The 27,540-nt window shown below is 43.2% G+C and overlaps 1 protein-coding gene across 1 annotated transcript in view; it reads right to left on the bottom strand.

Moving 5' to 3' along the window:
* The window catches only part of LOC126416876 (testis-specific serine/threonine-protein kinase 4-like), a 141,622-nt gene that overhangs the window by 60,311 nt on the left and 53,771 nt on the right, over window positions 1-27,540 (bottom strand). Inside the window, exon 4 of the mRNA XM_050084759.1 lies at window positions 4,246-4,395. Coding sequence (XP_049940716.1) covers window positions 4,246-4,395 — 150 coding nt within the window. The remainder of the gene's footprint in view (window positions 1-4,245; window positions 4,396-27,540) is intronic.

Consider the following 27,540-nt stretch of genomic DNA (forward strand, 5'->3'; position numbering starts at 1 on the left):
TGAAAACGATGAAAGTGAGGTCAGTGATAGTTATTACATGGAAAATATGGAATGACTAAATGGAGAAAATAATTTTGACGACATAATGTTAGATCAAGGTGGTACATGATTACCCCTCTTCCAAGAATCGCTGTTGGTGCCAAACATTATGCTACACCATTAAAGTGTTGCAATCTTTTTATGTTTTCTGATATCATTGATGAAATTGCTTACAAATTAGCGGATAGGGAGTGAGAGAGGGATGTATTGACACGGAAACTTACTAAAATTTATAACGAAGCACGAAATGATGGCAGTGGGCTCCTGTATTCTGCAGCAACCCACAAGCAAGGCCAGTTGGTTGGATTTGGAATATCTTTGGCCATTTCATGGAAGTGGAGTAAGGACTTTTGGGCTACTATGAGCCCCCCAAGACTCAGATTACTCTTGAGCCGTTTTACTTTTGATGACTAACATACTTGAGCTGCCACGAAAGAAGTAGAAACATGGGCTCCGATCAGAGACGTTCTTACGTCTTTGTTAGTAACTGTAAGACATTTCTCTCTGTCAGTGAATATGTTACTCTGGATGAGAAATTAGAAGCGTATGACTCAACAGTTGTGAGTGGTATGTGATTAATAACTAATAAATGATATTCAGCTTCATTACTGTCACTGTATATTAATAATATGCAATAATAATAATCAATAGCAATAAGTCATATTTGATTAAACAGCTAATTTCAGCGTTAAAATATTCAAAATATGTAATAAAGTAGACGGGCTGTACTACGCCCCACACACCATTTGCGTTAGAATTCCAGGCCACACCACTGCCAGGTTTGTTATTGTGTACTAACCAATGCAACGCTTCCATCGACATAGGAAAGTATTATTATTATTATTATTATTAATTAATATAGTTTTTGAAATGTGAGGGGCAGTCAAATGAAAACCGAACATCCGCCACAACAGAACCATCGAATAGTTCCATTCCAAAGAAACCACCGCGAGCATTAAGACTTTTATCTCACTGGGAGATGAAACGATCAATTCCTGCTCCATAGAACGGGGTCAGCCGCTAACAGATACACAACCGCAACCCACTCTTACACCTTCTTGTCAGACTGAAACTGAAATCCACTCCTGTCTTTCTTCAGGTCGCCAAGGATGTGAAAATCACACGGTGTAAGAGCCGGGCCCCACGGAAGGGCGTTCCAGTGTTCCCCAACCAAATCGCTGAAGCATAGCCTTCGACAGGTTGGTAGTGTGGGGACGAGCGTTATAGTGCAACACGATGATTCAGTCCGACAGCCCAAGGACAAACGGTAAAGTCGCCAGCGGAAATAATCTACGTCTCCTCCGTCACGGAAGGCCACAGCTGTTTACAGAAGTATCGGTAAAGTCGTGATGACCTCATTCTTCGACTGCAGGTGCCCTCTGCTCGTCGAGTTCCTCGAGTGTGGAACCACAATCAATGAGCAGCACTATGAAGACACTTTGCAGAAACTGCTACGCGCCTTATGTCAAAACGCCCAGGAATGCTGTCGGATGGACAGCACGATAAGGCCCGTTCCCACACTGCGAATCGAACGAAGGCTACGCTTCAGCGACTTGGCTGGGGAACACTGCAACTTCGTCAGTACAAGCCAAGTTCTTCAACGATTGATTTTCACATCTTTGCCGACATGGAGAGAGACAGCTTTGGACGTCGGTTTCAGCCGGACGAGGAAGTGCAATAAACGGTGCCGTTGTGGATTTCGCAGAGCCAGCCGCGTTCTACGTTATAGGTATCGATCGTCTCGTCTCGCTGTGGTATAAATGTCTTAACACGTATCGTGATTACTTCTGAACGGAATCACTCCATGGTCCGGTTGTGGCAGGTGTTGGGTTTTCATTTAACCGCCCGTTATATATACGAGAGACACTCCAAAAGAAATGTACACTATTTTTGTAAAAATACAGTTTTCATTCTGCATGTGTGAAAGTTCTACAGTGTGTAGATGCATCCTTCCCGCTTGTTTTCAAACTTAGTTCCACCTGTTACCGTGAGTGGCGCCGTCACAACATGTCTTCAAGATGGGTGCTACACTTGACGTTCGTCAGAAGCAACGTGTTGTCATAGACTTCATGTGCTGTGAAAACGAGACAGAGGGAAACATTCCACAAGAGGTTGCAAAAGGTGTATGGAGATGCCGCTGTCGATCGCATTACAGTTAGTCGGTGGGCAAGCGGGTTACGTGATGAAAGCGTGCACGGAAATATTGAGGATTGTCCTCGCAGTGGCAGGCCTCGTACTGCACACACTCCAGACAATACATAGAGAGTTAACGAATTGGTGACTGCTGACAGACGCATCACAGTGAAGGAATTGTCACGCTACGTTGGGATAGGGGAAGGAAGTGTTTGCAGAATACTGAAAATGTTACCGTTAAAAAAGGATTGTGCCAGGTGGGTTCCCAGGATGTTGACAGTGGCTCACAAAGAAACAAGAAAAACGGTATGCAGCTAACGTTTGGAACAGTACGAGAATGGTGGAGATGAATTTCTTGGATGAATTGTGACAGGTGATGAAACATGGCTCCATCATTTTTCACCAGAGACGAAGAGGCAATCAATGGAGTGGCATCATGCAAATTCACCCAAGAAAAAAACATTCAAAACCACACCTTCTGCTGGAAAAGTTATGGCTACGGTGTTTTTCGATTCCGAAGGACTCTTGCTTGTGGACATTATGCCAAGTGGAACCACCATAAATTCTGATGCATATGTGACGACACTAAAGCAACTTCAAGCTCGACTGAGTCGTGTTCGACCACATCGGCAAAAGCAGGATGTTTTGCTGTTGCACGACAATGCGCGGCCACGTTGTCAGTCAAAAAACCATGGAAGCGATCACAAAACTCGGATGGAGAACACTGAAACACCCGCCTCACCCTCCTGACCTTGCTCCATGTGAATATCATCTCTTTGGGAAACTGAAAGACTCTACATCTACATCCATTTTCCGCAAACCACCCGACGGTGTGTGGCGGAGGGTACCTTGAGTACCTCTATCGGTTCTCCTTTCTATTCCAGTCTCGTATTGTTCATGGAAAGAAGGATTATCGGTATGCCTCTGTGTGGGCTCTAAACTCTTTGATTTTATCCTCGTGGTCTCTTCGCGAGATATACGTAGGAGAGAGGAATATACTGCTTGACTCCTCGGTGAAAGTATGTTCTCGAAACTTCAACAAAACCCCGTACCGAGCTACTGAGCGACTCTCCTGCAGAGTCTTCCACTGGAGTTTTTCTATCAGCTCCGTAACGCTTTCGCGATTACTAAATGATCCTGTAACGAAGCGCGCTGCTCTCCATTGGATCTTCTCTATCTCTTCGATCAACCCTATCAGGTACGGATACCACACTGCTGAGCAGTATTCAAGCAATGGGCAAACAAGTGTACTGTAACCTACTTCCTTTTGTTTTCGGATTGCATTTACTTAGGATTCTTTCAATGAATCTCAGTCTGGCATCTGCTTTAGCGACGATCAACTTTATATGATCATTCCATTTTATAACACTCCTAATGCGTACTCCCAGATAATTCATGGAATTAACTGTTTCCAGTTGGTGACCTACTATATTGTAGCTAAATGATAAAGGATCTTTCTTTCTATGTATTCGCAGCACATTACACTTGTCTACGTTGAGATTCAATTGCCATTCCCTGTACCATGCGTCAATTCGCTGCTCTCTTCGTGGAACAAGGTTTGAAGATGAAGACTCCCTTGTGCACCCTGCCGAACAATGGCTCCAACAGGTTGGTCCAAAATTTTACCTCGCGGGTATACAGGCTCTGGTTCGAAGAAGGCGTAAGGCAGTTGAGAGGGATGGAAATTATGTGGAGAAATGAAAATATTGTTCCTAAAGGATGCATCTACAGACTGTAAAACTTTCAAACATGTAGAATAAAAGATGAACTTAAAAAATAGTGTGCATTTCTTTTGGAGTGACCGTCGTACAATTAATAGCTAAAAATACAGCCCTTTAAATGTTGAATGTCAACTGTTAAAGATGTTGAGTGACACGGTTTACTCGTAACATACTGGGATTCACCATACCAAAAAGCTCAAAAATAAACCACTTTTACTGAACAAACGTTAGTTTCCGTATTGACCCGAGTTTTACTGAACAAACGTTAGTTTCCGTATTGACCCGAGTAACATGATGATCGCATCGGCACCGCCGTGCGCCCTGTAAAGCCGTGGCGGAGCGGCGGACCTACCTGTGGACAACGCGCTTGCTGTGGATGTAGGAGACGACGTCAACCAGCTGCCCGAACCAGTGGCGGCTGCGCACCTCGTCGATGTGTCCGTCCTTCTGGATCACGTCCAGCAGACTGCCGTTCGGCGCGAACTCCATCACGATGTAGATCCTGCAGGTACCAGAGTTCTCATGACGACATCTTGCACTAGCGTCCACAAGGCGCACTAAATTCAAGCGAGGTGGCGCAGTTTGTGAGACAACGCACTCAGTAAGTTTTAGTTTGGCTCCCTTCCAAAAATGGAATATCGTTTCGTATAGCAGGACATGTAAGTCATGCTGTGTGCATAGGAGTAATCGTAGTATCGGTGTTAGTAGTGATATTCAACGATAGACCACTGGTCATTTATTGCTATTAAAATATGAGAACAGCAAAAATAATGTAATTCACATTCAAGGTGATTCCGTGACGATATCACAAACTTTCATGGATGATGGAGTCCGCCCCCGGTAGCTGAATAGTGAGCGTGGCGGATTGTCAATCCTATGGGCCCGGGTTCGATTCCCTGCTGGATCGGGGAATTTTCTCCGCGCAGGGACTGCGTGTTGTGTTGTCCTCATCTTAATCCTATCACACTCATCGACTGCAGGTCGCCGAAGTGGCGTCAAGTTGAAAGACCGGCACCCGCCGAACGGTCTTCCCGACGGGGGGCCCTAGCCATACGATTAAATAAATAAATGGATGATGGAGGAGGGCAAATGTATCAGTTTCAGGTTAGGGGTCCTAGACCGGTAACAAACGAATAAGCGAAAATTGGTCTGAGCTCATGAACCATGGACCAAGCCGCCGATTTGGTGGTTTGCGTGCCTCAGTGATACCGATAGCCGTACCGTAGACGCAACCGCTACGGAGTGTATCTTTTGAGAGGCCAGACAAGCGTGTGGTATCTGAAGATGGTTCAAATGGTTCTGAGCACTAAAGGACTTAACATCTGAGGTCATCAGTCCCCTAGAACTTAGAAGTACTTAAACCTAACTAACCTAAGGACAACACACACATCCATGCCCCAGGCAGGATTCGAACCTGCGACCGTAGCAGTCGCGCGGTTCCGGACTGAAGCGCCTAGAACCGCTCGGCCACCACGGCGGGCTATCTGAAAGGGGCAACAACCTGTTCAGTAGTTGCAGAAGTAACATATTGGATGGTTGACTGATCTGGCCTTGGAACATCAACCAAAACGGGCTTGCTGTGCTGGTACTTCGAACGGCTGAAAGTAAGGGGAAACTAGGTCCGTAACTTTTCACGAGGGCATGTAGCTCTACTGTACGATCAAATGATGATGGCATCCTCTTGGGCCGGCCTGTGTGGCCGAGCGGTTCTAGGCGCTTCAATCTGGAACCGCGCGACCGCTACGGTCGCAGGTTCGAATCCTGCCTCGAGCATGGATGTGTGTGATTTCCTTAGGTTAGTTAGGTTTAAGTAGTTCTAAGTTCTAGGGGACTGATGACCTCAAATGCTAAGTCCCATAGTGCTCACAAGGGAACCTCCACATCGCACCCCCCTCAGATTTAGTTATAAGTTGGCACTGTGGATAGGCCTTGAAAAACTGAACACATATCAATCGAGAAAATAGGAAGAAGTTGTGTGGAACAATGGAAAAAATTAGTAAAATATACAAACTGAGTAGTCCATGCACAAGATACGCAACATCGAGGAGAATGTGAGCTCAGGAGCGCCGTGGTCCCGTGGTTAGCGTGAGTAGCTGCACAAAGAGAGGTCCTTGGTTCCAGTCTTCCCTCGACTGAAAATTTTACTTTCTTTACTTTCGTAAAGTTATGATCTGTCCGTTCGTTCATTGATGTCTCTGTTCACTGTAATAAGATTAGTGTCTGTTTTTCGACCGCACCGCAAAACCGTGCGATTTGTAGACGAAAGTACGTGCCGCTGCAGTGGGAACCGAAAACATTTGATCGCAAGGTCATAGGTCAACCGATACCTCCACGGGAAAACACGTCTGATATATTCTATACGACACTGGTGACGGCATGTGCGTCACATGACGGGAATATGTTGTCGACCCACCTAACTTGTACACTTGGCGAATGGGTAAAAAGATTCTTCTACCTTGCCCGATTTAGGTTTTCTTGTGGATGTGATAATCACTCCCAAAAAAGTGATGAAAATATAAGAGTTTGTCACATAAACTGAAAATAAAAAATTAAACTTTTCACTCGAGGGAAGACTTGAACGTAGGACCTCTCGTTCCGCAGCTACTCTCGCTAACCACGGCACCACGGCGCTCCCTGACTCCCAGTCTCCTTGATGTTGCCTATCTTTGCATGGACTACTCAGTTTGTATATTTTACTAATTTTTTTCATAGTTCCACACAACTTCTTCCTGTTTTCTCGATTTATCTGTGTTCAGTTTTTCAAGGCCTATCCCCTGTGCCAACGTATAACTAAATCTGAGGGGGGTGCGATGGGGAGGTTCCCTTGTCAGAGTCATTTGAATCGTCTGAAGCATCCTCGTGGGTAAAACATTCCGGAGGTAAACTAGGCCCCCATTCGGATCTCCGGGCGGGGACTCCTCAAAAGGAAGTAGTCGTCAGTGGTGCTACAGAATAATGCTGAAGATTAGATGGGAGGATCAGGAAACTAATGAGGAAATACTGAATGGAACTGGGAAGTCAAGAAATTTGTGACGCTACTTGACTAAAGAAGGGACTGGTTGATAGCACACATTCTGAGACAGAAAGGAAACACCGATTTAGTATTGCAGGAAAGTGTGTGTGTATGTGGGGGGGGGGGGGGGATGCAAATCGTAGAGGGAGACCAAGAGACGAATACAGTAAGCAGATTTACAAGTATGTAGATTGCAGTAGTTATTCGGAGACGAAGAGGCTTGTGCATGAGTGCATGATAGAGTAGCATGGAGAGCTGCATTAAGACAGTCTTTGAACCGAAGACTACAAAAACAACCTCTTACAGTCGAATGCATGTACGGGTAATGTTGTTGCTGAGGTTGTAAGGTAGGCAACTTTTAAAAGTGGTAATATGGGTCAAAATAAGTAAGACTCTATAATCCATACCTAAGAGCTATGAGCTCTTGTTTATCTTCGCTACAGTGAAACACAACTCTTCTACTGGACGAGTGCTCATATCTTTTAAGGTATGGATTTCACAGCTCATGTTTACTATAGATTTTTTCCTTGTTTGGTCCATGTTACCAATTCTGAAAGCTGCTTACCTTCAACCATAGGAATAACAGTACCGGTACACTTACCCACTGTCAGAGGTCACCAGAACGAATTTCGCTTATAATTTTCGTCTCGGTGATTTCTGCACCAGAGTCCCTTATCTCAAATTGATGCATTTCCTCTTTTCCATCGTTCCTCGAAGTTATTAACATCATCACGTATTCACCCTGGATACAGGCATTTACATACTTACAAGTCTAGTCTGACAACGATGGAACAGGCCTTATACATTACAGTAGGAACTACCCCGGTATTTGCCTGAAGTAATTTAGGGAAACCACGGAAAATCTAAATCAGGATAACGGTATGAAGACTGGAACCCCCACTCTCCCTAATGCAAGGCCAGTCTGTTGAAAACAGTGTTTCCTCATTGGGTTTATCGATGGTGTACAATACTGTTTTACAAATGCCTTATTTAATATGTAAAAGACTAGCGCAACACTGTTCATTCCTTTCTCTCTCCCAGTCACTGCAGACACTATACACAATTGTTTCATAATGTAACACTACACGCGCTTAGTATCATGCATTGCACAAATTTGAGAAAAGGAAAAATGGAGGAAAAGACTTAAAGTGAAAGCGGTTTGTGAAATGGTATATGTTTTAGTATTGTTATTATTTCTTATTTGTGTTCCATTTTTTTACCATACTCTTACAGTGTCTTACCTAAGTAATCCATCACAGTACTGAATGTGTTGCCTAACTATTACATTTTACTTCCTTTTTAAGTAAGTTCTTTTTGGTAATCTTTTTAGTCTCCGTGGGCAATTTATTATACAGTTTTATTCCTTGGCAGAAAATGCTGTTTTTAACGTTATGTTAATTCTTTTTGGCCAAACGCAATAACTTCAGTCTAGACCTTTTTCCCTGACAGGAACAGAGCTGTCTGTGCAGCAAAAATCCCAACAAAAGCATCCACTGCCTAAAGAGCATCTCAAGCAGTCTAAAAAATTCTGAAATAATCACTTATAAAATAGAATGTAACACACCAAATGATGCATATACTACATGCCATATAGGATATAGAACAACAACTATCAGAAAAAGTAACATGAGACGTTTCAAAGACTTAACAATTCTTCTTCAAAACATTCAATCAATAAAAAATAAACAACGGTAGTTTGAAGTAGAGTTTGAACGTCTGAACTGCACGTAATTTATGTCAGTGACAAACGGTGTAGATGTGCAGAAATCCAACATATAGTATTATCGTTGTACGATAAGACAGACTCTTACTGTAGGACTACTTCAAAACTGGAGGACCATGCGTTTTTATCAGAAGAGGAACACAGTTTAAATGAAGATGTGACCTTAGTGAAGACAAATTCTTTGAAATACCAGCTATTCAATTCACGGGGCTTGACCTCACAAAGAAACAAATCATTTTGTGTCTGCATCGACCACTCAGTGACAATGTGCACCTTTTTCCCGTAAATTAACAGAAGTCCTAAATAAACTCTCAAGTACAAAAGTTAACATAATTCCATGTAGATACATGAACATAAACAGAAATATCACAAATGAAACCAACAGGAGCCTTACAAATATCCTTCAGAGTTATGGACTGTCCCTGTTGGTCCCTAGTGCAACAAGTGTTATTACAGTCACGGCATCATTAGTCGACCTTGTTGCTACAAATGTGTGGGATAGTTATATGAAGATGGTATCTGTTCTTTCGGAAATGTCCGAAAGAATGGATACCATCTTCATATACGGTTAAGGCTAACCGGCCATTGACCTTCTTCTTCTGTGCTGGATGCACACGCATTGCCCGAACTCTTACGGGACTCGGTAAGATTGTCTGCCGCGAGTAATGAGTGTAATGGGCAGGGGCACTACGAATGTAGTGTGTGGGCATTAAGTTGGGAATGTCGGTCACACGTGGAGCGTACACGGGATAAATTCCTGCAGTCGCACTATCCTCTGTGCCCTCGGTGGCTCAGATGAATAGAGCGTCTGCCATGTAACCAGGAGGTCTCGGGTTCGAGTCCCAGTCGGGGCACACAATTTCAACTGTCCCCGGTGATGTATATCAACGCTTGTCGACAGCTTAGGGCCTTGATTTCATTATTATTTCATGGGATAATTAAGATGTATCTGTAAAAGCTCTTAGGCTACCAGGCCATTTCTGCCAAAAAAATAACAGTGGAATCAGGTATGGGAAAAAGCCTAAGAAAGATATTTATCAGAAATCAAAACACAAAATTTTTCAAGATAATCAGCAAACAAAAGTTGGGATGAAATGTAGAGAGACACCAATGTACTTGCGAAATTCTCTAAATTTTCAACATTATTTAAATTAACTTTGAAAAGTTATTTCCAAAAGTACCCACGTTAGTATCAAGGTCTCAAAAAAAACAAATGGGTAACAGCTGATGTCAATAAGTCCTTCTCAACTCATAAGTACCTCAGTTACATGCAAAAAAAGTCATAAAGAACAAGAGTTTTTAAATTTCTATCATAGGTAGAAAATATTTATAGGAAGGTGCTGATCGCTCCAAGAAAAATCACTTAATGACAAAATATTATAGGATGCAGGGAATAAAAGCAAAACAGTGTGGTAAATCAGTAAAAGGAAACAGGGAGAGATAAAAAAGACATAATAGCATAATAGAGGGCAGACAAAGTAATAAATGATCCACACCACCTTGCAAACTATATGAATGAGAATTTTCAAGTATAGCAGAGAAATTACAACAGAAAATTCTCAGAAAAAAATATCATACGTAAATATTTATGCAATAAGTACAATGATGTTACTACTGACCACAGAGCATGTCAGCAAAACTATAAAATATGAAAAAATAAAACTCAGTAGGTTAAATGAATTATCAATTTCCGTGCCAAAGCAATACACACAGAGTACCCAAGCGCACATAGGAAAGATAATAAATGAATCATTCACATAGGGACATTTCTAAAATATTTTAAACACGCAAGTGGACTGCTAAGGTAAGGAATGGAGAAGGCAGAGACTGGAATACATCCAGCAAATAATTGAAGACATAGGTTGCAAGTGCTACTCTGAGATGAAGAGGTTAGCACAGGAAAGGAATTCGTGGCGGGCTGCATCAAACCAGTCAGAAGACTGATGACTAAAAAAAAAGAGCTGTACTTCTGCTAAACAGCGGTAATGCAGAAGACTCTGAAAACTACCAGCCCATTTCAGTTGCAGCCATTTCAAGCATAATAGAATCATATATGAAGTACAGATTACTGTATTACTTGAACAAACGCAACATTGTATGTTCAAATGGCTCTGAGCACCATGCGACTTAACTTCTGAGGTCATCAGTCGCCTAGAACTTAGAACTAATTAAACCTAACTAACCTAAGGACATCACACACATCCATTCCCGAGGCAGGATTCGAACCTGCGACCGTAGCGGTCGCTCGGCTCCAGACTGTAGCGCCTAGTACCGCACGGCCACTCCGGCCGGCCAACATTTTGTGTGAATTGCAATTTTATTTCCGAAGTGGTGAGGTACAGAATCATCCGTAGTGGGATTAAAAAAAGTAGTACTTGATGCTGTGACAGAGATAAGTGTGTCACAGGCATATTTTAGGTCTTTCTAAGGCTTTTGTTTCTATTGACCAAAAGATTCTACTATATACATTATAAGCATTAGGAATGAAATGCATGGATAATGACTGGTTCCTATCAAACCTAATGCATAGAGCACAAAGGGTAGAGATAGCATCTACATCAAGTAAGTCTAAACCCACACTAAAACACTTATCAGAACCAAAGTATCTTAAAACATGAGTTCCCGAGGGTAGCATATTAGGTCCCACTACTGTTCCTAAATATAACAATGATTTTTCCATTAGTGTTAATCACGGGTAAAAATTTGTGTTTGATGATGACAGTAATATTATAGTCATTGAGATTCTCAGTTGAAGTGATGTGAGATACGTGCAAAGAGAATGTCGTCAGCAAGTTGTGCCCTTAACGTCCTGTCATCAGCATGTGCCAGCCAGTGACTTTTAGTTACATACTAATTATATGCATATTCAATTCTTAGCTATGGAATTACTTTCTGGGGAAAGGACATTGAACATGACCCATTAACAGCACAATCTGACTACTATTGTGTGTGTGTGTGTGTGTGTGTGGTTTTAGTTTTTCGGGCGCTAAACAGTGTGGTCATCAGCTCCCAAACGCATAGAAACAGGAACACATGCGGTGAAGGGACGAAGACGGACAGCGAACAAGGAGAACAGCTAAAAGACACAGACCTGACGCAGTTCCAAATCCTCACATACAGAGGCAAAACAAGAGGAGAAGAAACGCACTAAAAAAAGGAAACGAAACACAAGGAAAAGAGAACAGAAATCGAAGTGAAACAAGTAGGTAATCGTGACTGGCGGACCTCTTACCTAAAACCTGGGTGAGCCAGTCACCCAGCAGCACATTAAAATCCACTCCCTAAAATCTGAGGCAACAAGTTGGACAGGACACAAAACCGTAAGACCTTAACCACAGTCGTTGCGTCGTCTTGAAAAATAGAGGGTAAATCCGGTGGCAGGGAAACCACCGCCCTCTGGTCAGAGAATAAAGGACAGTCAAGTAAAATGTGGCGGACAGTAATCTGGACGCCACAAGCACTGCAGATTGGGGGGGTCCTTCCGCCGGAGTAAAAAACCATGTGTTAAGGGACTGTGCCCGATGCGGAGGCGAGTGAGGAGAACCTCATCCCGCCTGCACGACTTGTAGGACGTACACCATGGCCGCGTGATGGCCTTGACCAGACGCAGCTTATTTTCACCGACTGCCAGCCACTCCTCTTCACATTGACGCATTACACGAAAACGCAAAAGGAAGGTAACAGCGTGGAGGGGGACAGCACACTCAACAACGTGAGGGAGGGAACATGCATCTTTGGCAGCCACATCCGCCAGTTCGTTTCCCCTAATACCCACGTGTTCCGGCACCCAGCAGAAAGAAACCTACTTCCCCTGCCGTTGCAGGTGGAGTAGGGCATCATGGATGTTCTGGACGACCGTATCCGCTGGGTACAAGTGTTGCATGGTCTGAAGGGCACTCAGGGAGTGAGAACAGATGAGAAACTTAAGACTGGGAACACATCTCATCTGCTCCAGTGCCCGCAAGATCGCAAACAATTCGGCATCAAAGATGGTAAACGCCGCAGGAAGCCGTAACTTGACGACTCGATCAGGGAAAACAGCAGCACAACCAACAGAGTCCCCCTGTTTAGAGCCATCTGTAAATACTGGTACATGGTCGGGATGCTGGTTTAAAATATCGTAAAATAAGGAGGTAAAAACAAACGCAGGAGTGCAGCTCCTCCGGTACTCTGACAAGTCTAAAAGGACGCTGGGCCTCTGGAGCAACCAGGGAGGCAGGCGGGTAAAACCCTGGAGTCGGGGTGCCACACGCTCCACACCAAGGGACTCAAGCAAATGCTTGGCACGAATCCCAAATGGTCTCGTTGCCCTGCGACGACTGGAAAAGAGACGTTCCATAGGGTTAACTTTCGGAGATGGTAAACTTTACGCAAAGGGAGGAGGTTACTTGAAAGAAACACAGACGAGATTTACGTTAAAACATAGACTAAAACCCTCGTATTAGAGTGACTCAAAGTGTAATAAGTTATGTGCCATAGACCCAGTTTGTGGAAGACAAAAACGTTTGTCATATTTGGCCACTTAAAAACTGAGAGATTGTCTGGTGGAAGCAAAAGTTCTCGATGACGCCTTCTCTACCGCTCACATTTACATCGCCTTACAGATGAAAATATAAACACTTTTTTATGAAGTAAATCTTAATGATTCGCATGTGGAGACACGGTACACACAGTGAAATTCGCGAATAACGGTTATAATGTTTGAGTAAGCAATGTGCATAAAATTACTCCTTATATATCGGGTTAAACTAACAGACCATCAGAACATCGTCGTACAAATATAATCAGAAAGGAAGTTACACGATTCTGAAGTATAATCTTACGAGTGTGAGAGAGAGAGAGAGAGAGAGAGATTGCTTCCGAGTCACTTGAATTTATGGATGGTTGACTAAGAAACAAATACCGCTCACTTCGTGTTAACATGAGGTCGAAAACGAGAACAAAGGCTTAACACTGTAACATTTCTGGCTTTAGATGACCTAAAATCCAATTCCAAGGTTCACTTCATACTGAGGGTGAGACGAGAACAAAGGCTTAACACTGTGACATTTCTGGCTTTAGAAGACCTAAAATCCAACTCCAAAGTTCACTTCATACTGAGGCTGAGATCACAGTAGCTGATGAATGACATGAAAGACAGAGTGAGAGCAAATGACAGGTGGTATAGTAGACACGAGTCCCATGAGAAACTGCACCAGTTAGCAGGACGACGAACTTGTTGGCAATTACTACAGCAGCCAGGTGCCAAATCTCTAATTTTCATTTACTTATATCTTAAAAGTATAATTTAGATCTTATTGACTATTGTGCTAAATACCAGCTCTCAATAGAAGCTATCATACAAGCAGTTCAGGTGACAATTTAATAACAACTTCCATTAACTTTATTAGAACAACGATATTCAGAAGAAGTACTTTGTGCATCTTCGGCTCCCACCAAAAGTACACGCCGTGTGAAGTGATTAATGCCGACTACCAGTCGCGCACGAGAAATTGTATGGTACAGTTCGTGTTACGCACGATTAAAATCTGAGTTACACGCCGTATAGCATCATCTTAAATAATCACGAATATGTGTGCAAAGCACAGAATAACAGAGTGGGTGGTGTGTAAGTTACTTCGCGAATGTAATTTCTCCAATTTACTGAACGTACAAGGATTACAAGTGCTGCTATTAATTTTAACTGTGAAACATGTGACTTTATGAGCGCATATTTGTAAAAATATTATCAGCAGATTGAGGTTTTGTCAGCTGTGGTAATTATACGTGTTGTGATAAAAATATACGGTGAATGAGTCTTTTTAGCAGTAACTGCTGAGGCTACAGCCATTTGATTTAATTTATCCGATAGCGTGATGCTGAGACAGGCAGCTTCAAATGCGACACTTTCTGACTTTTCAGTCAGCGTCCAGAGACGCTGGAGTGAGGTTGAGTTTAAAGTGTCTGTCGCGCTTCATAAATTTCGAACGAAGTATGAACATTAAATTCTGTTTCAAGCTGCAGAAAAGTGACAAAGAAACTCATAAAATGTCGAAACTGGTGTTTGATCATAATGTTGTAATTTCAGTACTGGTCAGAGAGCGATTTAAAAGCGGAAATGAGTCGGTAGAAGACGAGCAACTTTCCAGACTTCCATTAACCATTGAAAACAGAAGGAAACGTGCAAAAAGTGACAAAAACTGTTCATTCAAACAGGCTGATAACTATTCGGGAGCATACCGAAGAACTTAGAATCTCATAATGGTCCATGCAAAGTATTCTAACCGATAATTTGCAAACGAGATGAGTGAGTGCAAAATTTGTTCCCAGGCTTTTAAGTGATGAAGAGAAGGAAACTCGTGTGTCAGCTGGTACGGTTCGTCTTCATTCAGATCGTGAATTCATGTCCAAAATTGTAAATGGAGATATAGCTTGTGGCTATGGGGATGACAATGAGACGAAAATTCAGAGTTTCCAATGCAAAACCAGTGAAACTCCTCGCCCTAAAAAAGGCACTTCAGTCAAAATCGAATACCGGATCCCTGCGTATTATTTTTTTCGATATTGAGGATGTAGTGCAATCAGAGTTCGTTCCAAGGGGAACAGCTGTAGACGCCGAATTTTGCTAGGGCCTACTGCATCGTTTGCGAAACTATGCACGTAGAAAGAGATCAGAAAAATGACACAATCCCACACCCTGCTTTTGATCCACGAGTTTTTGGTAGGAAAACGTCTTACTGTCTGTCCTCATCCACCTTACTCACCAGATTTGGCACCGTACGACTTCTGGCTCTTTTCAAAAGTTCAAATTGGCTTAAAAGAAAACGTTTTCCTGACGCTGGGAGGACCGCAACAGACCAACTGATCGCCCTTCCAAAATAAACCGTCCAGAAATGCATTTAGTCATGGATTCATATTGATATAAGTTCATTGCTAGCCAAGGACAGTAGTTTGAAGGAGAGCAAATCAAATTCCATGTAAGCCTATTATTTTGTTTCTAATAAAATTATTCATCGTATTTTTTGATCAAATCTTTTAAAAACCTCTGGAATCTCTGACTGAAATTTGATTGGTTGTTTCGCAGTGCTGAGAGCCTTAGCTATCCCACTAATTTCTTATAGCCTCATCTCAAGAAAAACGGACTCGTAACCTGAGTGTTGAGTTTGCAGAAGGACAATGCCATTTTTGGAAGAGGTTAGGTGGTTGAGCCATTACAGAAGCTCAGTGTTCTGCCTTGATGAAGCAGAGTACATATAGTCCTCTCACACGTCATGTACTTTCAGTATAAATGGGAACAGCTACATGCTATCTGTGGCAACACAGGGGAAGGAGGGAATGAGCAAAAGTGGAGGACGCGTATTGCACTGGACACTGGCTGCATTCGCCACATTCGATTCTCACTCCGCCACTCTGACTGCCCCTGTCCCATTTCCTGCGTTCACTAATACCACCGTAACGTATTCCACGGCAAGTTTGAATGCAAAAGACGGCCGCTGAGGCCGAGCGGCTCTAGGCGCTTCAGTCCGGAACCGCGCTGCTTCTACGGTCGCAGGCTCGAATCCTGCCTCGTTCATGGATGTGTATGACGTCCTTAGGTTAGTTCGGTTTAAGTAGTTCAAAGTCCACGGGACTGATGACCTCACATGCTAAGTCCCACAGTGCTTAGAGCAATTTGAACCATCTGAATGCAAAATGCAACGCGAAAATAACACAATTTTATAGAGCCCTAACACACGAATGTTTTCCAGTCATGTGAATACAACTCGATTGTTCGACATTTGTTGTAGTCTCACCTCAATGTTAGAAGTTGCTGGTCAAATGCCCCTATCTCAAATGCACAAGACAAGCATTTAAATAACATTTCTCGATTTCCTGCCAGGAGTGAGAGTATTTTGCGCTTAAACTGCACGAGGCTTATAATGCGTAGTGCTCTGACTGACCGGCAGCAGTCATAACTTTCGCATCTGCCTAAGAGATGCCTGCCCGTTCCTGTATACCTCTCCAGCAGACAGCGTCGGCCTTCAAAGCATCGTCTTTCAGTTGACAAGTGACTCACGGGTGGCGTGCGGGTGTGCAGTTACGAGAGACGGTCCCACCACAGTGGCCGTCTTTTAAAGGACACACTTTGAAGATTAATGTCATGGCGAGACGTTCTTCAGTCAACGAATGACACTGTGTTGGGAATAAACACGCAAGATTACTCTTGTGGATGCTGTCAGTTAGATGGTCACTAACATGCTATCATGACCACTCACAAGAGACTGGAGGAGACGGGTGGATTCCAATTATAATATTCGTCGCCGTACTTACAAGAGCCTGAAAACTATTTTTGGGATCAGCCAGAAAGCGTTGGAGAACATACTGACTGTAATTTCTAGCCTGCAAGTCGACATTCTTCGCCGGCCGCGGTGGTCTAGCGGTTCTAGGCGCTCAGTCAGGAACCGCGCGACTGCTACGGTCGCAGGTTCGAATCCTGCCTCGGGCATGGATGTGTGTGATGTCCTTAGGTTAGTTAGGTTTAAGTAGTTCTAAGTTCTAGGGGACTTATGACCTCAGCTGTTGAGTCCCATAGTGCTCAGAGCCATTTGAACCATTTTTGACATTCTTCTTTTGCTCAATGAAAGAAAATGTTCTTACTTGCTATTTACTTAGTGCGATCATATACTAAGACTATAAACAAAGTTTTGAGTTCCAACTGATTAATATGTTCAGTAAAAGTTCACAAGCATAAACATTGAAGTGTTGGCAGAAGAGCCAACACTGTGTTGCTAGAGGAGGCCGAAATGCACGCGTTTAATTACACGCTGACTGGCGCGAGGTCTGGAACAGTTAAGGGAATTAATAGTAGCAAATAAAGTACGTAGTAGATATAATACTTAACTTTAATCCACAATTGGTGTACATCGCTCTTGACGGTACATGTTATAATCTCAATATCAAATGCTATGGCGCCTTGCTAGGTCGTAGCAAATGACGTAGCTGAAGGCTATGCTAACTATCGTCTCGGCAAATGAGAGCGTAGTTGTCAGTGATCCATCTCTGGCTAAGTCGGCTGTACAACTGGGGCGAGTGCTAGTAAGTCTCTCTAGACCTGCCGTGTGGTGGCGCTCGCTCTGCAATCACTGACAGTGGCGACACGCGGGTCCGACGTATACTAATGGACCGCGGCCGATTTAAAGGCTACCACCTAGCAAGTGTGGTGTCTGGCGGTGACAATACAAACATAATAATATTCCTGATAATAATAATAATGTCCCTATCGTAAGCAGCACTATTATTAGTTCAGAGGCGACCTCTACGGTAAGTTCCAAGTAAAATATCTATCGCTCTGACTTCTAATCATCAAAGTTCTTTGCTCGCTACAAAAGTGGAAAATAATCTCACCAGTTGTCAAGCGGTTTTTTCAACATTACAGGCAGCACGTTAACGGTTACTTCCGTGAAATCTAAGCAGTTCCAGGACGGTGTACAGTCCTCGCGAGTTCACTTCCTACTTTTATCGAAAACACTTTTTGATAGCTGCCTGTCTGTGACGTCATCCGAGACACAGCGTATGCCGGCGTTTGACTGACGCGGAAGTGTGTCTGTGCGAAGTGTCTCTCCTACTGCCTCTCTGGCAGTATTTACATATGGGCGTAGCGGGCCGCCGAACGGAACGTCTGCTATCAACCACTGTACGCACAGGTAGAAGCATCTAAATGGCCGCCTTCTCGGACGTGTATTAATTAATAACTCTGTTGTGTAACAATTTACAATCTTCACAATCTTTATATAATTAAAGTTAAGTTTGCCTTAGTTACTGAAAAAGTTATAGCTCGACTGCACTTAAACTTTGCCGCCTAGAATTTCTAGAACGGAACCGACAGTATAACATGACCTCTGAACTACCTCTTTTAAGAGTCCTCGTATTGACTGTTATTTACACTAAAGTCTTGAAACTTGGTACAAATGTGTTGTTTCTGTAATGTAATCGAATGCTGTAATTAGAACTTTCTACCCCAAATACAAATGATGCTTAATGTATTACGAATAGCGACATTTCTCTTCCAAATTTGGTTTTTAGTAAATACCTGAAAACTATTAGAGGTAGCTTAATGAAGTCACATAGTTCATGTTTTTTATATAAAACGGAAGCTTATCATCTTCCTGAGTGTAATATTTAACCCTTGCAGTGTTTCGTAAAAACGCCAATCTTGACGAAAATGTTGCACCAATCAAGTTGAGACTCGTTACTTTTTATTGTGGCATGCATTTGGATATTCTGAAAAAAATTTGGATTTCCAGCTTCATTATTAATCGCCACATGTTTTTTTCTTGAAATAACATATTTAACAAAACTTATTCATTTGCTCATTCTGAGATTTTAACAGCTTTAACATTAATATACTGAAGCATATACTGGCAAAGTTTGGAAAAGGTGTTTCAATTTTTAGCTTCACTCACAGATTATGGCGCAATACTTTGTATGATACGCACAGGCGCGTTATGCTGATGTGGCGCCAGTAGCAATGAACTGGGGTAAGTCCCAGCACACTCTCTCGCATCTGTATCTCTCAAATGATACAGCGCCACAAGACTACTAATAGTTTTTCGTTTCAGAGGGCAACAGAGGGCAACACGATTTGATAGCCATGATCATATTCGTTACATTTGTTAATTAATTAGTCCTAATCTTCGCACTTGGTGATGACGCTAGCTAAACCAGTGCGATAAAGTGCTGAACTTTAACATGTGTTCAAAATTCGTTTCCTATTGAGTATCAACCGGTTGCAACCCTTATATCAACATAAATACTTCACGGCATGTAACCTCTCTCTTGTGGTTGTTGTGCTGGCTTCCAAACGTAAGAGCAACTGCATGGTCTTCACACTCGCTAATGTTTCACCTAAGCATGACATTAGATAATATCAAGAAAGTGTAGCATACAACAGAACCTGTGACTGTCTCCGAAATTTATAACGGAAGAAGTGAGCAAGAAGAACACTTGTTTCCGATTGGAAATGACGAAGAGATTTTAATGCGCTTGTGGACTACACGGGTTTGCACTAATAAATGTGAGCGAGGTCCATCTCTTCCGCCAGCATGGAATGCTGGACACTGGTGCTCCAGTTCTACGAGTATGTGCAGTTGATTGAGCAGCCATGAGGGTCACAGTGCAAATGTGCCAACGTCGTATTTAGAGAGGCATTCAGAGTCATCAAGTCATGTATGATCCACGATTGGACCTATTTTCAAGTAAACCTTTGCTGACTAGAAATTGTGACGAAAGTGTAAAAAACACTATCTTCTGTGGTTTAACTTTTTAATCATCTTTGTACGTCGTATGACTAAAACCTTACCACATCTCTGTAAGCCAAAATATGCCAAATACTTGATACATTACTGGTGAAGTTTGGAAACACAGAATGCAGAGTTCTTGAAGAGAGTACACAACCTAGATTCACAAATGGTTTACATGGCTTTAAGGGAACCCGGAACCTAAAAATGATGAACTTTTGGGTTTTCAGTTTATTTCAGTTTATTGTGAAATAAAATACTACAGATCTTCCTCTTTAAAATGACATATTAATCTTACCTCTAGCGTAACTCCAAGTATTGAAAATATTATTTTGAATAATGTGCTGTAGAGGGCATATCGCGACATTGAATTTCCATGGATACATGTTCATTGAAAACATCGTTTTTCTAAACTTCTGATCTATCCAAAGACTTTATATTATGTTGGCAACACGATTTGATAGGCAATTGTTTTGTCTGCGTATTGTAGTCTTTGGATACTGTAGTTTACATTGAGCATTTGGTGGTTATTGGACGATTTGTGTTGTATTTCTATTGTGTAACTGAAACTTATCAAATATGCCTCAATTTAGTAACTGGGTTTACAAGAGGAAGAAGCCTCCTTCGAGGTATGCTAGTGGAACTGTGACAATTTCTCCGACCTTGGGAAATGATTCTGAAAATAGTGAGGTTATTCATGAAGGGAAATCCACTCCTGTCTCTAGCACAAGCAAGAAGTTGCAAGGATCAACTGGAAAATACTGCAGTTTATTGGAGAAGTGTAGTGAGGATAATGTGAACGAAAGAATTAACATTTCATTGCCCTCAAAGGTGATTGAGAGTTCAGTACTGTGTAAGGAATGTTGCAAATTGAGTACGTCAGTAAATGTGAAGCGACACATAGGACTTGCAGCAATGTCTGTCTCCATTGTACTAGTTGTCATTACAGTGTTTCACTTTGGAACTCAGAATATGTCGAAATAGACCAAGGTGAAACTGATAGTGAGAAAAGCAAGTACTATGGTGTAAATATTAGATGCGTTTATGCTCTAAGGCCAATCGGTAAGGGATACTCTGCTGGTGAAATGTTTTTTGGTGTAATGAATCTACCACCAGCACCAACGAAATTCTCAAAATATAACTCGGTTGTTGGATCCAGTGTTGAAGATGTTGCCCAAGAATCCATGAAAGAAGCAGTGGAGGAGGCTGTGGCGGTGAATGAAGAAATTCCAGATATTCAGAATCCTCGGGACCTGACTGTCGCACTAGATGGTACGTGGGAGAAGCGCGGGCACACTTCACATAATGGCGTAATAACGGCAACAAGTGCTGATACTACAAAAGTTATAGATGTTGTAATTAAATTCAAGCACTGTAGGTGTCCTAAAAGATTGAAGGATGAGCATGCAGAAAACTGTCGAAGGAATTACAGTGGGTCTAGTGGGGCCATGGAGGTTTCCGGTGTGAAAGACATTTTCAGTCGCTGTCTTCTGTGGTACAAGGTCAGATACCTACAGTTCCTGGGTGATGGTGATTCGAAGTCTTTTGCTGCTGTATCTGAGCTGAAACCTTATGGAAATGATGTTACCATTACTAAACAAGAGTGCACAGGCCACGTTCAGAGCCCGCATCTCGTGGTCGTGCGGTAGCGTTCTCGCTTCTCACGCCCGGGTTCCCGGGTTCGATTCCCGGCGGGGTCAGGGATTTTCTCTGCCTCGTGATGGCTGGGTGTTGTGTGCTGTCCTTAGGTTAGTTAGGTTTAATTAGTTCTGAGTTCTAGGGGACTGATGACCATCGATGTTAAGTCCCATAGTGCTCAGAGCCAAGCCACGTTCAGAAACGTATGGGAACAAGGCTGCGTCGACTGAAGACCACAATGAAAGGCCAAGTACTCAGTGATGAAAAACCTTTGGGTGGAGCTAAAGGATTGACAGACGAGGTAATCAACAGATTGCAGAGAGACTATGGACTGGCAATAAGACAAAATACTCACAGTACTGATGCAATGGAAAATGCTACAATGGCACTTTACTACCACACCTTATCGACTGACGAGGAACCAATACATGACTATGCCCACAGGGACCCAATTCCTGGTGCAAGTACAACAAATATCAGCGATCTGAACGTGTATACAAGCATCATCACAGTCTACCAGAAACTTTCATGAAGGCTATAAAACCAATTTTCGGAGATCTTTCTGCAACTGAACTTTTGAACAAATGTCTCCATGGACGTACACAAAATCAAAATGAGAGTGTGAATAATGTAATTTGGACCAGAATCCCAAAAAATGTGTTTGTGGAAATTCATACTCCTCATTTTGTAGTATATGATGCCATTGCTACGTACAACAAAGGTAACATTGTAAAGTGCAGTGTGCTGCAGAAGTTGGATGTGATGCCCGGAAAGTACATGTTGAGTGCAATGATGTCGATAGACAAAGAGAGGAAACGGGATGCTGAAAGGAAAGAAAAGGAGTGTGAGAGGCAAGCCACACAAAGAATGAAAGGCGTGAAAAGAAGGCTAGATGGGGAGATGTCTAGTGACAGTGAAAACCCCTCTTATGGTGCTGGACTCCACTAAAATGTTAGTGAAACTTTGAAACTCGTTTTCCACAAGTTCACTTTTTTGCCATATAAGGAACATTTTCTGCTAAACTATTAGAGATAAAGAATTAAGATTTTCAAGGAATGTAAACAGTGCCAATATACACCTTGTACCATAGCCTTTTTGTGATAGATAATTGATAACAGATTTTATTTCAAAGATACTATGCCAAAAATGTGTCAGTTATTTTCAGTAACAAAATAATTAATATCTTCCCAAAAAACGCCAATAAATTAAAATCCATGTGATACATGGTATCAAATATATGTAATATTGCACTGTAAAAGTTTCATCATTCTGGTGTTAATAGTTCATTATAAAATGTTCCTTATATTAAACATTGGAGGTATAGGACATTCCGGGTCCCCTTAAGCACTTAACATCTGAGGTCATCAGTGCCCTAGACTTAGAACTACTTAAACCTAATTAACCTAAGGGAAGCCACACAGCCATGCCCGAGGCAGGATTCGAACCTGCGACCGCAGCAGCAACGCGGTTGCAGACTGAAGCCCCTAGATTCACAGGAGGAGGCGATGATACATCAGTTCCAAAACATTTTTTTTTTCCTTACTAATCCCGCAGATGTATTCTGTGGTGAAGGTGATAAACTTAAAACAAGTTTTTAAATGACATGTGCTCATCTTTTATTTAGCAACGTAAGCCTGTTTTTAGTAAGTTTGACATGCTCTCACGATTATTTACAGGTCTGTTACAAGACGGTGATTTTACATCTGGCATTTCGTGGGGAGCCAGTGTTTGTCTTAATTCATGGCCAACTTTGAGCCTGACAACATGTTAAGTGTCCTGCATGATATGTTAAAGACGTAAAATCAAATGCTTAAAAACTGGATTGTACTCAAATAAACGGTAAAGTAGTCAAATGGCGGCATGTTCCTTAAAAAAAAAATATTCGACATCATTTGTTTTTCAGGAGGAATGAACCTGAGCGAAGAATTGGAACTGCCACCTTATGATGGAGAAAACCCTCCAAATCGCTCATACGTAGCCGGAAATCCCTTCATGATATGGTTACGCGATTAGCCAATATACACTGGAAGCAGTCACATTCATTAAATACCCATACTATGCGCATGAAGCGAATGAAAGTGGAAAGATCATATTAAACTACACTCCTGGAAATGGAAAAAAGAACACATTGACACCGGTGTGTCAGACCCACCATACTTGCTCCGGACACTGCAAGAGGGCTTTACAAGCAATGATCACACGCACGGCACAGCGGACACACCAGGAACCGCGGTGTTGGCCGTCGAATGGCGCTAGCTGCCCAGCATTTGTGCACCGCCGCCGTCAGTGTCAGCCAGTTTGCCGTGGCACACGGAGCTCCATCGCAGTCTTTAACACTGGTAGCATGCCGCGACAGCGTGGACGTGAACCGTATGTGCAGTTGACGGACTTTGAGCGAGGGCGTATAGTGGGCATGCGGGAGGCCGGGTGGACGTACCGCCGAATTGCTCAACACGTGGGGCGTGAGGTCTCCACAGTACATCGATGTTGTCGCCAGTGGTTGGCGGAAGGTGCACGTGCCCGTCGACCTGGGACCGGACCGCAGCGATGCACGGATGCACGCCAAGACCGTAGGATCCTACGCAGTGCCGTAGGGGACCGCACCGCCACTTCCCAGCAAATTAGGGACACTGTTGCTCCTGGGGTATCGGACCATTCTCAACCGTCTCCATGAAGCTGGGCTACGGTCCCGCACACCGTTAGGCCGTCTTCCGCTCACGCCCCAACATCGTGCAGCCCGCCTCCAGTGGTGTCGCGACAGGCGTGAATGGAGGGACGAATGGAGACGTGTCGTCTTCAGCGATGAGAGTCGCTTCTGCCTTGGTGCCAATGATGGTCGTATGCGTGTTTGGCGCCGTGCAGGTGAGCGCCACAATCAGGACTGCATACGACCGAGGCACACAGGGCCAACACCCGGCATCATGGTGTGGGGAGCGATCTCCTACACTGGCCGTACACCACTGGTGATCGTCGAGGGGACACTGAATAGTGCACGGTACATCCAAACCGTCATCGAACCCATCGTTCTACCATTCCTAGACCGGCAAGGGAACTTGCTGTTCCAACAGGACAATGCACGTCCGCATGTATCCCGTGCCACCCAACGTGCTCTAGAAGGTGTAAGTCAACTACCCTGGCCAACAAGATCTCCGGATCTGTCCCCCATTGAGCATGTTTGGGACTGGATGAAGCGTCGTCTCACGCGGTCTGCATGTCCAGCACGAACGCTGGTCCAACTGAGGCGCCAGGTGGAAATGACATGGCAAGCCGTTCCACAGGACTACATCCAGCATCTCTACGATCGTCTCCATGGGAGAATAGCAGCCTGCATTGCTGCGAAAGGTGGATATACACTGTACTAGTGCCGACATTGTGCATGCTCTGTTGCCTGTGTCTATGTGCCTGTGGTTCTGTCAGTGTGATCATGTGATGTATCTGACCCCAGGAATGTGTCAATAAAGTTTCCCCTTCCTGGGACAATGAATTCACGGTGTTCTTATTTCAATTTCCAGGAGTGTATTTTAAAAAAAGTAAGACGCCAGACTGAGATTCAATTGAAGAACCTTCGGAAACTGTGGTCTAGCCACAAAGGAGGTAGCTTACAAAATCCACGTTCAGCCGTTATTGTGGTATTGCTTCTCGTCTGGGACAATCACCAGATAGGACATACAGAGAAAATAGGTAAGACACAAATCACGGGAAAATGATGAAAAATATCAGCACTGGCATCTGGCGGTCATACAGAGTAATAACTTCTAAAAAAATTATCAATGAAACATTAATAAGTAAAAGTTTAGCAATAAAATTAACAAAAGATGTTCGCAACAAGAAAACAATAACAACCCGCGAAGTTTGCACTAAATCATAATAAATCAGCTGTAACGCACGAATACGTCAAAACTGTGGTCTAAGGTACTAAATTTGAAAACGAAGATACATTGACGGAGGAAAAATCGCAACACCAGAAAATAATTATTGGAGAGTAATAAAACTTCGGGAATACATTTTCCTAGGTAATATATTCAAGTGATTAACATTGCAAGACCATAGGTTAATGTAAGCGCGACACCAGCCGTTGCAAAAGTGAAGTTCAAATGGTATAAATGGCTCTGAGCACCATGGGACTTAACTGCTGACGTCATCAGTCCCCTAGAACTTAGAAGTACTTAAACCTAACTAACCTACGGACATCACACACATCCATGCCCGAGGCAGGATTCGAACCTGCGACCGTAGCGGTCGCTCGGTTCCAGACCGTAGCGCCAAGAACCGCTCGGCCACCCGACCAGCCAAAAGGGATATGCTCGTACATTAATGACAAGTGTAACCGCCAGAATGTTGGGTGCAAGCATGCAAACTTGTATGTATTATGTTGCACAGGTACCGAATGTCAGTTTGTGGGAGGGAGTTCCATGCCTAGGGACGATTAATGCTGATTGTGGATGACGCTGAAGTTATCGTCAGATGATGTGCCATATGTGCTCGACTGGAGACAGGTCTGGTGATCGAGCAGGCCAAGGCAACAAGTCGGGGCTCTGTAGAGTGTGATGGGTTACAACAGCGTTTATGTGGGTGAGCGTTATCCTGTTGGAAAACACCATTTGGAATGCTGTTTATGAATGGCAGCACAACAGATCGTATCACCAGACTGAAGTACAAATTTGCAGCCAGGGTGCATGGAATAACCACAAGAGTGCTCCTACTGTCATAATAACTCGCACCTCAGACCATAACTCCAGCTGTAGGTCCAGTGTGCCTGCCCTCATATGGTCTCCTTCTAATCACCACACTGCCATCACTGGCACCGAGGGAGAATCAGCTTTCATCAGCAAACGCAACAGACCTGCAAGCCACCCTCCAATGAGCTCTTGCTTGACAGTACTGAAATCGCAAACGGTGGTAGTTTGGGGTCAGCGGAATGCACGCTACACGGCATATAGCTCGGAGCTGTCCTTGAAGTAACCTATTTGTAACAGCTCGTTGTGTCACTGTGGTGCCAACTGCTGCTCACAGTGCTGCTGCAGATACAGTACGATGAGACAGAGCCACACGCCGAACACTATGGTCGCCCCTCTTGGTAGTGTCACGTGGTCGTTCAGAGCCCGGTCTTGCTGCGGCTGTACATTTTCGTGACCACCGCTGCCAGCAATCAAGTACAGTGGCTACTTTCCTGCCAAGCCTTTCTCCAGTACTGCAGAAGGAACGGCCAGCTTCTCATTTTCGTATTACATGACCTCGTTCAAACCCACTGAGGTGGTGATAATGGCTGTTTTGTCGCTCTAAAGACATTCTTGGTTAACATCAACTCAGCACGTCCAGTCTCATGACCGTTACAGCGTGTGTTTAAAGCAAATCTGATTGGCACCCTCATAACTGCGCTACTAGAGCCACTCTTGTGCGATTGACACGAACTTTGAATAGACATCATCTTTCAGGTGTATAAGCACTCCTACCAAATTTCGTTTATGTCGCATAATTGTTTCCTAGTGTGGTGATTTTTTCCGTCTGTATATTATTAAATAACAAAGGAAAATTATCAGAAATATATTGACCAGCAGGAATGTTTCACATGAAGAGCAACGTAGAAGGAGGACTCAAATAAGTGGCTGAGCTATATGTCCGATTAGAAACAGGAATATTATTGTACTGTGGGCACATCCTAACACTGATCAATTTCAAAGATGATTCCATGCTTGAAATTGACAAACCTGTTGGAAAAAATGCTGAAAGTCCGATATTTCAAAGGAAACCTGGGGTCACAAAGCAGCATGTCAAAAGGAATAAAAAGCGGACTCCCCCAGGGATCTGTACTGGCTCCAATGCTTTTTAATGTTTACATCAGTGACCTGATAGACACTGAGTCAAGCAAGTTTTGCTACGCTGATAACATGGCTATAGCTACTCAAAGCAAATGGCTAGAAGATGGTGAAAGAACTCTAACAGCTGACCTAGAAGTACTAAACCAGTACAACAAAAAATGGAGACTGTGCCCAAACCCAAACAAAACAGACACTTGCG

This window comes from Schistocerca serialis, chromosome 8 (assembly GCF_023864345.2).
Source record: "Schistocerca serialis cubense isolate TAMUIC-IGC-003099 chromosome 8, iqSchSeri2.2, whole genome shotgun sequence".
Taxonomy (NCBI): domain Eukaryota; kingdom Metazoa; phylum Arthropoda; class Insecta; order Orthoptera; family Acrididae; genus Schistocerca; species Schistocerca serialis.